Source organism: Cynocephalus volans, chromosome 11 (genome assembly GCF_027409185.1).
Source record: "Cynocephalus volans isolate mCynVol1 chromosome 11, mCynVol1.pri, whole genome shotgun sequence".
In the NCBI taxonomy this organism is placed as follows: Eukaryota; Metazoa; Chordata; class Mammalia; order Dermoptera; family Cynocephalidae; genus Cynocephalus; species Cynocephalus volans.
The window spans coordinates 110,292,507-110,306,360 of record NC_084470.1 but is presented as its reverse complement, the minus strand read 5'-3'; the positions used below and the strand labels follow the sequence as shown (position 1 = coordinate 110,306,360).

The 13,854-nt window shown below is 36.9% G+C and overlaps 1 protein-coding gene across 1 annotated transcript in view; it reads right to left on the bottom strand.

Moving 5' to 3' along the window:
* Positions 1 to 13,854, bottom strand: part of USH2A (usherin) — a 763,885-nt gene that overhangs the window by 422,094 nt on the left and 327,937 nt on the right. The window contains exons 27-29 of the mRNA XM_063114845.1: positions 11,714 to 11,917; positions 11,506 to 11,586; positions 8,694 to 8,888 (exon numbers count right to left, since the gene is read on the bottom strand). Of these exons, the coding sequence (XP_062970915.1) occupies positions 8,694 to 8,888; positions 11,506 to 11,586; positions 11,714 to 11,917 (480 nt within the window). The remainder of the gene's footprint in view (positions 1 to 8,693; positions 8,889 to 11,505; positions 11,587 to 11,713; positions 11,918 to 13,854) is intronic.

Below are 13,854 nucleotides of genomic sequence, written 5' to 3'. Positions count from 1 at the left end.
AAAAGAGAAAAAAAAAAAAAAAAAAAAAAAAAGATGAAGTGCAGAGTCCCTGGTGCTAGGAACATGCCACCTCTGCATTGACTAACTGTGGACATTTATTACCAGAGAGAGAAAAACTTCATCTTGTTTAAGTCACTGTTATGTTATTTTGGATTCTCTGTTTATCAAGTGAAACTAATTAAAAATAATAAGTCCATCTCTATTAGTTCTCCCCCATAAAACCTTCATTTTTCTTCTTCATATTATACTTCAAAGAGAGTGTGAGGGCTATATTTCAGTGGTACATAAAAGCAGATTGCAAAGGTAGGATCTAGCACTAGCCTGGAACATAATAGATTATTTTTTATAAATACATAAATATTTTCTGCTCTGTGTAATTACCAGCATTGCAGCAGTATTGACTTTCATTATTTTCAATTGCAGATATACAGAGCTTGATTTCCATTGTGAGGTGTAAGTTTCTGAACCAATCTTTAGATTTTATTCACCCTACCAACATTTTTTTTTTTTCCGGTTGGGAAAATATTCATTAAGTTCCAAATATATGTTCAAGTTATGATAGTTCTGTACATTATTTCATAAAATTAGAGAACTATAGCACTGATAAGACTTTGGTAAGCACTAGTAGTTCAATACTCAATCCACCTTGCATGATAAAACAGTATTAACATTACATTAACTACAGGATTAGTAGCAGAAAACTGAATTTGCGTATTTATCCATTCCTTCATTCATTCCTTCGAGAAAATTGTACTGGTCATCTACCTTGAGCAAGATACTGAAGAACACTTAAAACAAATATGAAACACGATCCTTGTCCTCCAGGAGATTACTGTCTAAGGAAGAAATAACATGGTGTGCAAAGCACACCCACAGGCAGTTTTAACAACTGTAGAGTAAGAATTTTCAGCTGAATAGAAAAAAAAACATGGTGTTGACTTACAGCCATCTCTCTACAGACTTCGCAGGTATGTATGATAATCACCTAGGTATGTATATGTGTATATGTGCACAGACGTATACATACACATACAGAGTAGCATCTTGTTCATGCACTCATAGCTGGGTTTAAGTCCCAAAGTCAGGCATATGGCAAAAATCACTTATGATTTAAAATCCCCTTGACAACTCCTTCTATGGCCCATAAAGTACAGCACATTTGGTTCTGTGTATGCCTGTAACTCTTCATGAATCAGTGATTTTCTAGGCTCTCGATCCTTCATTCTCTTTGGAGGTGCCCCATCAATGAGTTTCACTTCTTTGCCAATGGTTGGGAAACCCTAAAATTATTTGCACATTCTTTCTAGCTAACAGGTATTGACAGTTTCAGAACTGGATAGCATCTTTGGCCTGTAACATTACGTTAAAGGGTTTTTTTTCACTTTTTTCTTCATGCCTTCATATTCCACACATTCAATAGAACTGGTCTCTTTTCTCTGGACATCCAGGGCATCAATTTAGAACTTAGGTTTTTGTTTTCTCTTTCTTTTTTCCTCTTTTTTTTTCTCCCCCCCCCCTTTTTTTTCCCATTTCCCATATAAATAGTGAGCTCCTTGCCTTTCTACTGGACATCACAGCGGGTAGGGAGGACTGGTGGTTAGAAATGCAGAATCTCACACCATACCCCCAGATCTAGTGAATCAGAATCTGCACTTTACCAAGGTCCCCAGGTAATTCCCACTTCCTTTCCACTAGAAACTTTCAGAAGCACTGCCCTTGACATTCAGAAGCTCTATTCACACTGCCTCTATTTCTTCATTTTTCTGGCAGCAAAGCTAAAAGAGTTGGAACAATGGGTAGGAACAAAGCAGGGATAAATTCAAGCCTATGAGGTGAGAAGGACCCCACCTCACCTACCCTTCCTCTACACCACTGTTTTTCAACATGTGGTCCATGAACCTTCTGCACAAGAACCAACTGTAGTACTGGGTGAAATGCAGATTTCTAAACCCTAACCCAGATATACAGAATCTCACGTGAGGGGCCCCAAATTTGGCATTTTATGAGCAATCTGGGAATCTTGACTTATGATCAATAGAATTGAGAATCATTAATTATTACTAATAGCCATGGAAGAGAGAAGAATTAGAGACAGATATTTTCAATATGTAATGTACTTTCTTCAGGTAAAAGATTAAGATTCACTGTACGAGGGTACTTCAAAAAGTTTGTGGAAAAATAGAATTGAAAGGTAATATGAATCTTTCCATGAAATTTTTGAAGTACACTTGTATATGAGAATTGAACCAGTTTTAGAGGTTCATTATAAATTAAAATGTCTTTTATTCTTCTACATAGATGTAGATTTATTTGAGTCATCTAAAAGATTGCTATTGGTTCATCTGATAAAAATAAATAATATTTATTATTATTATTTATTATTTTATTTTGGGAAGGAATATAACTCCTAGACTTTAGCTCAATGTAACACAACAATAAAATAGACAAAATATTTTCCGCATACCAATTATATCCCTAGCACTTTGCCAGGTGCTACGCTAATTATGCTGATAATTAAGTTTATATGTTTAAACATCTTAAAGAGAAAATAATTGTATATGTGCAAATTCTTGAATCCACTCATTCTTGACATAATTTTAAATCAAATTGTAAAGTCATTTTCTGAGTCGCCCTCAGTTGGAGAGGAAATGCCAGGACCATCTCTCTGGGCGGCAGCTTTGCATGTTAACAGGACTGGAGGGAAAACCAGCAAAAGCTAGAGCAGAGTTAATTGGAGCCCTTTGCAACAAGTCTAAGACACACAGGAGTGATATCTGCAGGGCTTTCTACCCTGAGGCTCCAGCTGAGGAAATGAACTTTCAAGAACTCCTTGCTATGAACCCTGGCCCTGGGAGGGCACAGAGTTTAGACCCTGTGGCCCAAAGGGGCCCATTTGCTCCTGAGCGGGGCTGTTAACCCTTGGACTCTCCTTTGCTATTGGGATTTATCTCATTTACTCCTCTTATAACTAAATTCATGAATGGTAAATGTTCTGTTCCACTATTCTATTCTTCCAGTTCTCTTAGTCGACAGTCATTTTTAATCATTTTCTTTTCTTTTGCTTGCTGCTCTTTGTAAGTCTACTATAATTTTCCACTTTTTAATAATCACTCCACTTGATCTTTGTTATCCTAAAATGTACCTATGAGAATGTCATCTACTTACTTTTAATATTTTATTATTTTCATATATACATTATCTTTTCTCATACCACATTTTTGAGTTCCAGTTGGAAGGTGGAAGTTATAAGAATTTCTGGATAAAATTGAAACTTGATCACTGGTGTCACAATCCTCCTTTGAATAGTGTCCCCAGTGCTGGCTGTATAACAGAATTACCTGGGATCCTTTAAAAATACTGATACAAAGCTGATTGTCAGCTTTGTATCTCATGAATATTCAGAACCAATAAAAAATAAATAAATAAAAATACTGACGACCAGTCTACATTCCAGACCAATCAAATCAGACTTCTTGCAGGTGGGGTACATGGGCGCCAGTATTTTTTAAAGCTCCTCAGGTGATTCAGTGTGCACCAATGGTTTGGAACTACTACCTTATAAGAATCCCAATGAATGACCAAAGGTTTAGAAATGCCTGGAAGGACACCAGGTAAAGACAAATGGATTCCTAGAAGGAGAATCCCAGTCACATCTAGTCTCGAGCTGGTGCAAAATGCTGGCGAGTTCTCATCACACCTGCTTTACCAAACCCTGAAAAGAAAGGAGCTGGTACTGAAGGATTGCTGGGAGGCTAAAGCAAATGTACCTCAACTGACCCTGTTGTCATCCCAGGGAAGACTTTTATTAACAGCAATTAGCTGCCCAGTAAAACGATTTGAAAATGATTTAATTTTCCGGCCCAAACACCCAGTGTGAAGCTAAGTTTAGGGATAGGGTGACTGAACTTTGGAAGTGAGGTTGGAACATGCATTTAGCTGATGGAAAACTTGTAATTCCAAAGGAGAATAAGAACATAGCCCTCAAATTACAGAAGATTATCATGTTCTAGAGAGGATTGAATTCAGGAAATCTATAAAATTTAAAAATCATCAGTTGCATGCTATTAATCAGATCTAAAAGAACTTGGAACCTATTAAACAAGAGACTGAAGGTGAGTGGTAACAACAAAGACAGAGATGAAAACAAAGTATTGAGAGGCTGGCAGAAATCACAGTGAGCTGGACGACATGAGGAATGAATGCAAATCACAGAAAAGACTGAAATAGAAGTATTAAAAATCACCTTAGGTTCAATGAGCAGAATCAACAGTGCAAAAATCAGAAAATTAAAAGGGAAACAATTATGAAGCAATAAACTAGAATTCAGAAAATATACTTCAGAGATTATAATGATAACTATAATCCATTGGACATTTACTGTGTATCTGTTTCTGAGCACAATATTTTACATGGGTAATTCATTTCTGTCTTCACAATTTTATAATATAAAGAGGGCTTTTATCCCCAATTTCCATGTGAGGAAACTTCAATACAGGGATACGTTTTTAAATTGACCTGAGATCACACAGCTAAAAAGTGGCATAGGTGGGTTTTGAACAAAGATCAATTTGACTCTGCAAGCTGTGTTCCAGACTAGTAAAATAAGGAGGACAACCTGGGAAGAAATATATAATACTGAAAACTGCTATTTCTCACCAAAAGTAATGATCATATACACAATAGCAAATTTTCCAAGCTGAAGACAGATACAAATTGGAAGGATAAAAGAGTTCATTACATAATACAACAACAACAAAAAATTTAAAAACCCTGCATTTTCTTTTAATTTTAAATAGGGCACTGTGTGATATTTTGATACATGTATACAATGTGCAATGATCAAATTTGGGCAATCATATCCATCACCTCAAACGTTTATCATTTCTTTGTGTGGTGAACATTCAAAATCCTCTCTTCTAGCTACTTGAAAGTATACAATAAATTATTCTTAATAATAGTCACCCTACAGTGTTATAGAACACTCAGTCTTATTCCTCCCATCTAGCTGTAATTTTGTATCCATTAACCAACCTCTCACTCATCCCCTCCCCCCTAGAAATCAACAAATTTCTGATAACATTTAACTTAATTGGTAAAGAACCCTTTATCAACCAAGAAAGGAAAATTGCCTTGGATATCCAGTACCAGCGTTATTTCATTCAAGCAGATATGGCTCTAACAACCAACATTAATTTAAATACTAAAATCTCAACAAAAGTCATCTCAGGAATGCTAAAGGGGGATTACTTTTAAGATCAATAGTAACTTAACGTCTCTAGTAATCAAATACATACATATTAAAACAATATTCTGAGATATTTGCAAAGGTTTTGTTTTACTGTAAAAATTGGTGTTTACTAGAATGAAATTAAATGTGCTATCTTGCATGCTGCTTGCTGGTAGAAGCATAATTTGTACAGTCTTTGGGGCAAGTATTTGGCAGTATAAAAATTACTATCCTTTTGCTGAGAAATTATAATATGTTAAGCAGTGTATTACACACTTTACAGCCATCTGACAGTTAACATTTATGCAGTGCATTCCATGTCAAGGCACTGTGCTATATGCTTTACACATACGTAATTCATTTAACCTTCACAGCTACCCTATGAGGTAGGTAGGTAGGTAGGTACATTTCTTTCTCATTTAACTAGAGGGAATCTGAAGCATACAGAGGTTAACTGAGTTGTCCAAGTTACACAGTTGAAAAGTGTTAGAGCTGGAATGTCATATCACAATATTTTTAATATTCTTCTGAGGTAAATACTATTCTCCCATTTAATATGTTAAGACATTAAAGAAAGATCCAGAAGGATGTCCCCAAATCTCAGGGACATTATGCAGCAGAGATTTGTTTCAGTGTCTGACTTCATTGTCCAAGACTGTACAATGTTTTAAGAGCCATTGACCCAGTTTTTTCACTTCTAGGGGTTTATCCCATGATTATTGTCAGGACTCTCCCCAAAGATTTACATACAGATTTTTTAAAAAATCATATTCATTACAATAGTAAAAGTTGGAAATCCAGAAAATGAGGGCAGATGAAACAAAATGTGATGGGGGCCAGGCAGTGGAAAGTCATTGAAAGATTGTGTGGAGAAAAGGATCATCTCAATTGCTGCATAGGATGAACTCACGGCCAGGCGAGCAAAGAAGAGCTGTGAAAAAGAAGTGTGGTGCTGTCGTCCAGGAAAAGATGGTAGTGGTTTGGCGTGGCTGGTAGATAAGGGGAGATATGGATGAACTTACACATACTTTGGAAAATGGATCAAGAAATATGGATATGAAATATGAAGGAAAAGGTAGAAAGTCGAGAATGACTCTCAAGCTTGATTAACCTGGTGGCTGAAGGTGGTGTTCATTGATACCGGGAATGCAGGAGGGGCAAGAGTTCGGGTGTGGATATGGTAAGTTCAGAGGATGGGAGACATCCAACTGGAAATGTCACTGTGTCCAAATGCCTGTGGATGCCAATATTTGGGTGTCTGGGGGGATGTGCACTAGAATTCGACAACATCTATGTGGTAACTAATGGTATAGGAATTGATGAGGTTTCTGGAGCAAGACTGTAGTAATAAAAGAACAGGAGAGAGAGAGAGAGAAGACAGACTCTCCAAAATGTAGAGTAGAGCTTTACAAGGAGTGAGCAAAGGACTTTGAGAAAAGGGGGCCCCCAAGAATCAAGGGTAACCAGAAGAGCCATAGAAATGAAGAAATAGTTTCAGAAATGGCAAAAATTTACTGTGTAGAGGGCTGTCGAGTGGTGAGGATGAGGACTGTAAAGTGGTTTTGCACGTGTAAACATGGCAGTTGTTGGTGTTCTTAGCAAAAATAGCTGAGCAGAAGCCAGATAGCCTGAGAAATGGGGTCAGTGTGCCTGGATACCTTTGGCCAGGAGGAGGTCTGGGGAAAAGAGAGGGAGCAATAGGTAAAGGAGAATTTAGGTAAAAGGAAGATTGTTTGTGCCTGGTTTGGGTTAGTTTGTGTCTAACAGTGGGAAATAATAGACAGAATATGAATGATTCTGTGGAGAGTCCACCAGGGCAATGGTTCTCAGACTTTGGCATGCATCACCATCAACTGAGGGCTTGTTAAAACAAGGGTTGCTGAGCTACATCCAGAGCTTCTGATTCAGAAAGGGTGGGGTGGGCTGGAGAATTTGCATTAATAACAAGTTCCCAGGTGAAGCTTTTAATGCTGGTCCTGGGGCTATACTCTACAACAGTAGAGAGAGAGAGTTAACAATACAAATACGAAGAACATAAGCTATCAGTAACATTTCTGAAAGACAGAAAGAGCTGGGGTCCAGAGGATTTGTGAAGATTTCATTTTTGATAGGATAAGGAAAGCACTGTAAAAACAGGAGGGAAAAAAAAGGGAGAATAGTAAAAAATAAGAATGAAAATAAAATGATAGCAAATACTGTATTCCTGCAATAGTTTTAAGTGTTGTAACATATATTAATACACTTAATCCCTAATAAACCCATCAGGCAGAGAAATGTAATTAAAATATACTTTTAGAAGTAAGTAAGTAACAGAAATCCTATATAATAGATTCGGTTTCTTCTGTGGTGTCTAATTTGATCTAAAATATGTCAGCCGAGTGGAATGAAGAAGTGAGGTTAACATTTGGATAGTTTTGGAAAAATATAAAATATTTAATGAGGAGAATGGGAGAAGAAGCTTATTACAGCAATATGGTAGGATTGGTGTCATTACTGAGTGCCCATTTGAAACAGGGGATTGAGAATATTTAGTGATAAACTGCTTGATATTTTCTGGCCCACTTGGCTATCATATGCAACCTGGGAAAAGGCAAGCTGTGGACTTAATTAGGTTGGATTTTTATCAAGTAGGTAAAATAGGGAAGAATGTAGTGCAGGGTGTGAATTTTTTTGTTGTTGTTAAAAATTGGTTGTACATTTGGGGTATAGATTCTAAGGAATCTAGAAGGAAGTATTGAGCACTAGATATTTTGAAAAGATATGTAAACCTATCCTAATACCCATATGATTGTTCAAGCTATAAAATTTTTTGAGAGGAAAAATTTTTTCTATCAAATTTTATGCATTTTATTTTATTTTATATTTTGGTCAAAGGCTTAAATTCTACTTTCCATTTAAGTGTGCTTTTAACATTTAACAAAACTGAAAAAAAAATACTGTCTTCCTCCATCTTCACAAATTTGTGTGTGATACATGTAAATGGTGTGTATGAGAATATTTCACTCTAATCATTCAGCATGGCATGCCACACTGTGAGAAATCAATTCACTTATTTGCCAGTCAAACTGTTGGGGCTCTAATACTCCTCCACCTTGAGATAATTAGATTTAATCAGCAATTTTACAATAAATAATGGCAGTGTGAACTTGGGCTAGTCCCAAGGAGTAAAGTTTTGCACAGTGAAATAGGTAAGCTGGTCCTGTATGCACATAACAGGATCCCCAGAAGATGTCTACGGAGTGCGGAGATGGAGGCTATCCAGGAGAGCCCAGGTATATTGTAGAACTATCCTTTTCATTCTAGGTAGACGCAGGTTTCCACCACGTTAGATAGTTGTTGTCTTTCATTAGGCACAATATATGTATATTTCATGTGTTTGAAAAAATATGCTTGCAGAACATTTTTATTTAAAATCAAAACAAAAAGGAAATTAGTAAGATCTACTCCGTTAAGGAATCACCTTTACCTGCGAGGGTGCTGCTATTGACAACCTCCGCACTGGCAAAGGGCATGCGGGGTGGACGGGCGTTGTCCTCACTGTAGGCTTTCAGGATGTACTTCTCGATTACACCTCTAACCACAACAGGTTCGTCCCAGGTCACCTCAATGCTATATCCGTTTATGCTGCGGACCCTTGAGGGAGTGGGCACACTTTGTGGAGCTGGTGAAAGAATAAAAGAGAAAATAGAGAAAATGGCAGTTCTGAAAAGACTATTGCCCCTTTTCTTCACTTTTAATGGCCGCAGTAAATCAGACTCAACCATTAGCATAAATACAATTTATTAGAGTTGTAACTTTTCAGCATTGATTTAATATGACTGCACATCTTGAGCTATTCAGTTTAAGCGATATTTCAAAACCATCAAAACTCCATTGACATAACGTTCTTTCAAGACTAGTCCAGGTTTTCCAAAAACATTTAATGTATCCGACATGTTTAAACATGACTCATAAAGAAGGAGGTGGATGGTAGGCAGATAACAAGTTCCAGCAGTATAATGATGTACCCCTTTGAAGCAAGATAATTAGACTGTTATTATACATAGTGGTTTGACACTTTTATATCTCCAATGTATTAGCCAAAAAAATATCACAAATGTGATTGTGTTGTGCTTGAATGTCTGGTCCTATTTTCCAAAATCAATTGTTTTTAAAATTAACTTTAAAAAAGCAAAGTTTTACCAGATATGATATACAGGATACATTCCTAATTGCATTTTGGCGGGGTAGGAAAGCTGGTGCCCTTGAGATTCTACAAAATCATTTTCAGAGTGATTTTCTTCAGAGTATCTTAAAGGAATAATGCAAAATGAGGAAGTTTAAAGGAACTGCAAAATGTCATTTACAAGCTAAGTTCCCTAATTTTAAAAATCCATAACCTTTAACTATTTATTAGATATTTCTACGGTTCTGATCAGTCACAACTTCATCACAGCTGACTGCACTGGGGACACAAAGAAAGAGCCCAAGGAACTCCGTGGCAGAATGATGGATGAAGAGACCTGCTCTAACTGCTCCTGGACCCCTGAGCCCTGTCGATGGAGGATCACTCTGGTTTTCCCACATCAAATATCCTTCCTCTGCAACTTTACTGTTCAGACCAATAAAATAGGACAGGTTTAAGGGAAACAAAGTGAAGATAAAGGACGAGAGGAAACACAGAGGAGGAGAACCACTCTCTGTGCAGTTAAAACCACAGGTGCCTACAGAAAACACAGAGACCATACCATCAGCTGCAAGTAAAGGGACAACGGGAGTAATGCTGATTTTATTAGTTCTGAAATGTGGTACAGGGCAAAGTACAGTACTGTCTGACAGATGGTCTTCTCATAAGGGACAGAGCAAAACTGACTCAAAAATAATTAAATAGTGCAATTATTCTTCAAGCCTTGGGAGCATGTAGCTGCTCAGTGTTGTGGTCAGATTGTAAATATGAATTTATGGCATAAGACTTTGTGGTCAGATCATTGCTATAAATTCCGAGCTCTATTTGCATACTTCCCCGTTGGTACTCAATATGGGGACTATTAAGCTATGTAAGGTATGCAATTACTAGACACCTATTTACATTGTGAATTAGACTCAAAGCAGGCTTTATAGTATATTTAATAAAGAAGGGGAGTGTGCAATAGGGGCAGAGAACATGTACATAAACTAATAAATATTTTATACTGAAGCTCTCTCCTAGCTCTGAAGTTGAAAAGGATTTTAAGATCATTCAGCTCATTATCTTGCTTATACATAGATGATAATTTAAATCATCCCAGAAAAGTGTCAAGTTTTTCTTGTTGTTATTGTTTGTTTGTTTGTTTTGGAAAATATGTAGACAGAGAGACTTCAAAATTGTTTTTAGTAGCCTATCTCAGTATTTAAATTGTCTTTTAGAGTAAGAAGATTCCTCAAAGGATACCTGGGGTTGTAGAACATTGTTGATAATAAGCATAAGAAAATATCTTGGTGAAAAACACGTCTTTAGCCAAATTGTTACTTGCTGGATAAATTTCCTTCCAGAGACATAAGTGGCAATCATTTGGAGATGTGTTTGTCTTTTTGACAATATTTGACCCAAAATGGTAGACTGCTACTGATTCGTGAAACTCTTTGTGGTCAATGGCTTGCTGTGATGGTAGTATGTGAAAAGACTTTGTGACCACAGTCAGAAGTACAAAACGCTTAGAAGTCAGTTGTCTGAGATTAAATCTAATGTCTTCTATCTCCTTGCTGTTTCCCTTCCAACTCAAAAAAATTAAGCCAATCAGTAATTTCTGTCCTAGGAGATTCATTCTAAGATGAACAGTCAACACCATGGCAAACATCTATGATGATGATATAACAGACACATCAGCTTCCAACCAGGTGCAGGTTTCAAATGTGCTCTCTGCAGGTCAGAGTCAAGAGGGTACCGCACAACCAATGGTAACCCTGACCTCTGGCCTCAGCTTGTTGGGATATATGCTGTCTGTAAAGTTTCCTATCCTTAGGCATATTATGGTAGGGGAGGCCTAGTCAATCCTTAAAACAATCTGAACTTCTTTTCTTCTGCATCTGAAGAAGGAAGAAGCAAGCCTGAGCAAATATTTAGTAAATTCTTGAACAATCAAAAGCACTGATCTACTAAGTGTTTTAGCCATTGACAGATACACTTTCAAACCAACACATGCTCTGTCACAAGATTACAAAAATACTACTACTTTGGGGAAATGGTCTTTCATTTTCTTTACATGCACAAGCACAAGGATGTGTATGCATATATACATTTTAAGATAAATCATATTTACCTGCTCCTGTTGTACGTCCCCGACTCCAATCACTACATACTGAACCTCCTTCATGTGAGGCTATCACTCGATACAGATATTCTTCAATGGAAATAAGAAGTAAAAAGATTAAAATATCACTTGTATAGACTAACAGTGGGCTGACAGGGAGGGAAAAGGGGATGAATAGGAGGCATGTAACGTTTAATTTAGAGTACCTCCACGTTACCTGTAAAAGGCTGGAGACCACTCTCATAAATACTTTGCTCTTTTCCCTGGTAAACCAGGATGGAGTCATTTCCCCTGCAGTTAACAGCGCTGTCACTTGATAGGCATCCATCCAGATTGACTCTGACAGCACTGCTGGACACAGATGCCAAGTTAACGACAGCACCCCGTGTAAATTTAACATCCTTCATGCAGCCACCGAAACCTAGCAAATAGTAAAGGATTATATCACATAAAGGGCTTGAGTCATTAATTACCAATCATTTTTGTTTTCTGCAGTATTTCATTTTGGGGGAAGTGGTGGGTGGTTAGATACAATTGTTAAACTTTCAAATATTGTTTTAGAAATCCTTTATGCTATCTCTTGCTTTTTACCAAGCTAAGTTGTGACACACACACAATTTCTATTTCTGTTATTTTGAAAACATACATGCAGATAATTATAATTCAACTTTTGGTACCAAGAAACATTTCTTTTACCTTTTTAGGCCAACCTTTTAAAAATCATGTTTCTTCTCATGATAAAATTTAGGCAATTACACATTTTGGTAGAAGGTGAGTATCCACATGTTTCTCAATTCTGTAAAATTAAGTTACTGTATAAATCAGTATTTGTTAAGTGTCCCCCAAAATATTTGAATTAGCATGATTATTCAACAAGCTAATTGGGAAAAAAATACACTTTGAGGATATTATGCAGGATAGCAGAAGAGAGAATATAGTTTCAAAATATATTAGAATCCTAAGACATTGCCATGAATTGCATAATAATCATTTCAGAGGTATATAATTTAGTCCCAATTAAATTAGCATATGGAAGAGCTGTCCTTGCACTCTACGATATTCACTGAGTTCCATGATCCTGAGTATACAAAACGGTCATGAGCTCACACTAGAGTGACAGGAGCCAACATTAAGCTTTGGCAATACAACTCCATGAGGTTTCACAGAATGTGTATTCTACACCGGAGACCTTAGAACGACCACCACGCAGTACAGTTCTGAGAAGTTTAACAGAGAAATGGATGAAATAAATTTGGAATACTTGCTATTTTTTTTGTTAGAGAATAAAAAAAAGGCATCCAGTCAGCCAGGGAATAGCAGTTGCTTTGAATTATATGCTACTTTGTGTGAACAGAGATCAGCTCAATGAAGTTTGACTCTGCTCAGGAAAGTGCACAGAATAGGGACAATCAGGACTGAGTTTGAGGTTGCTGCAGCACACACATGCACACACACGTGCACACATTCTTCCTGAACAAAACATTGTCAGTTTGAAATGCCCTCAACACAAGATTTGCTCTTTTCAAGATTAAAGCACATCAGCAGGAAATGGAAATAAAACATAATACAATGCTTAACAGCAAAATAAGTTAATAGTAACAATGACCATACTGTTCTCTTCAGGACTGACACGATGTCTCATTATGTCTTAACACATTCGGTTGCAGCCTATTTCCCTTTAAATGCCATTTGCTATTATTCACATTCCTGCAGGCCCACTGATCAATACCGCTAGTCTATCTTAAACACACAGTAGACATTCAATATGTCGGGTGAATTGAATTGAAAGCAATAAGGCTCGATATAAAGGCGTTTGCTGGAAAATTCAGAAGCTAAAAATTCTAATTTCTTTACCAGAAGTAACTTTCCGATGGCACATAGGTGACTTACCTAACTTTTCTGTACCCTAATTTCTCTACCAACAAAATATAAACTGTGGAAAGGCAGCTTTAGCAAACATGTAAGCGCTGTTCTAAGAAATGTCACAGTTTCAGTTTTGCAAGATGAAAAGAGTTCTGGAGATGGATGATGGTGACGGCACCACAATGTGGATGTATTTGATGCCACTGAGCTGTGCACCTTAAAATGGTAAAATGATCAATTTTGTGTTATGTATATTTCATTACAATTTTTAAAATTTAAAAATTTAACAAAAGAGAGCACTCATAAAAAGTAATTCACAAGATGGAATTTAATATTTGGGAAAGGACACAGAGATAGTCTTCCTTTATTTTGGAGATAAAGAGAAACTTCCAGAGAGTTATAAAATGAAGTTTGTAAGTACTAATCCTCCTAAGGAAATGGTCCTCCAGCATCAGGCCTCAGAGGCAGAGCTGCTGAGCTCTAGTGCAGGGTCCT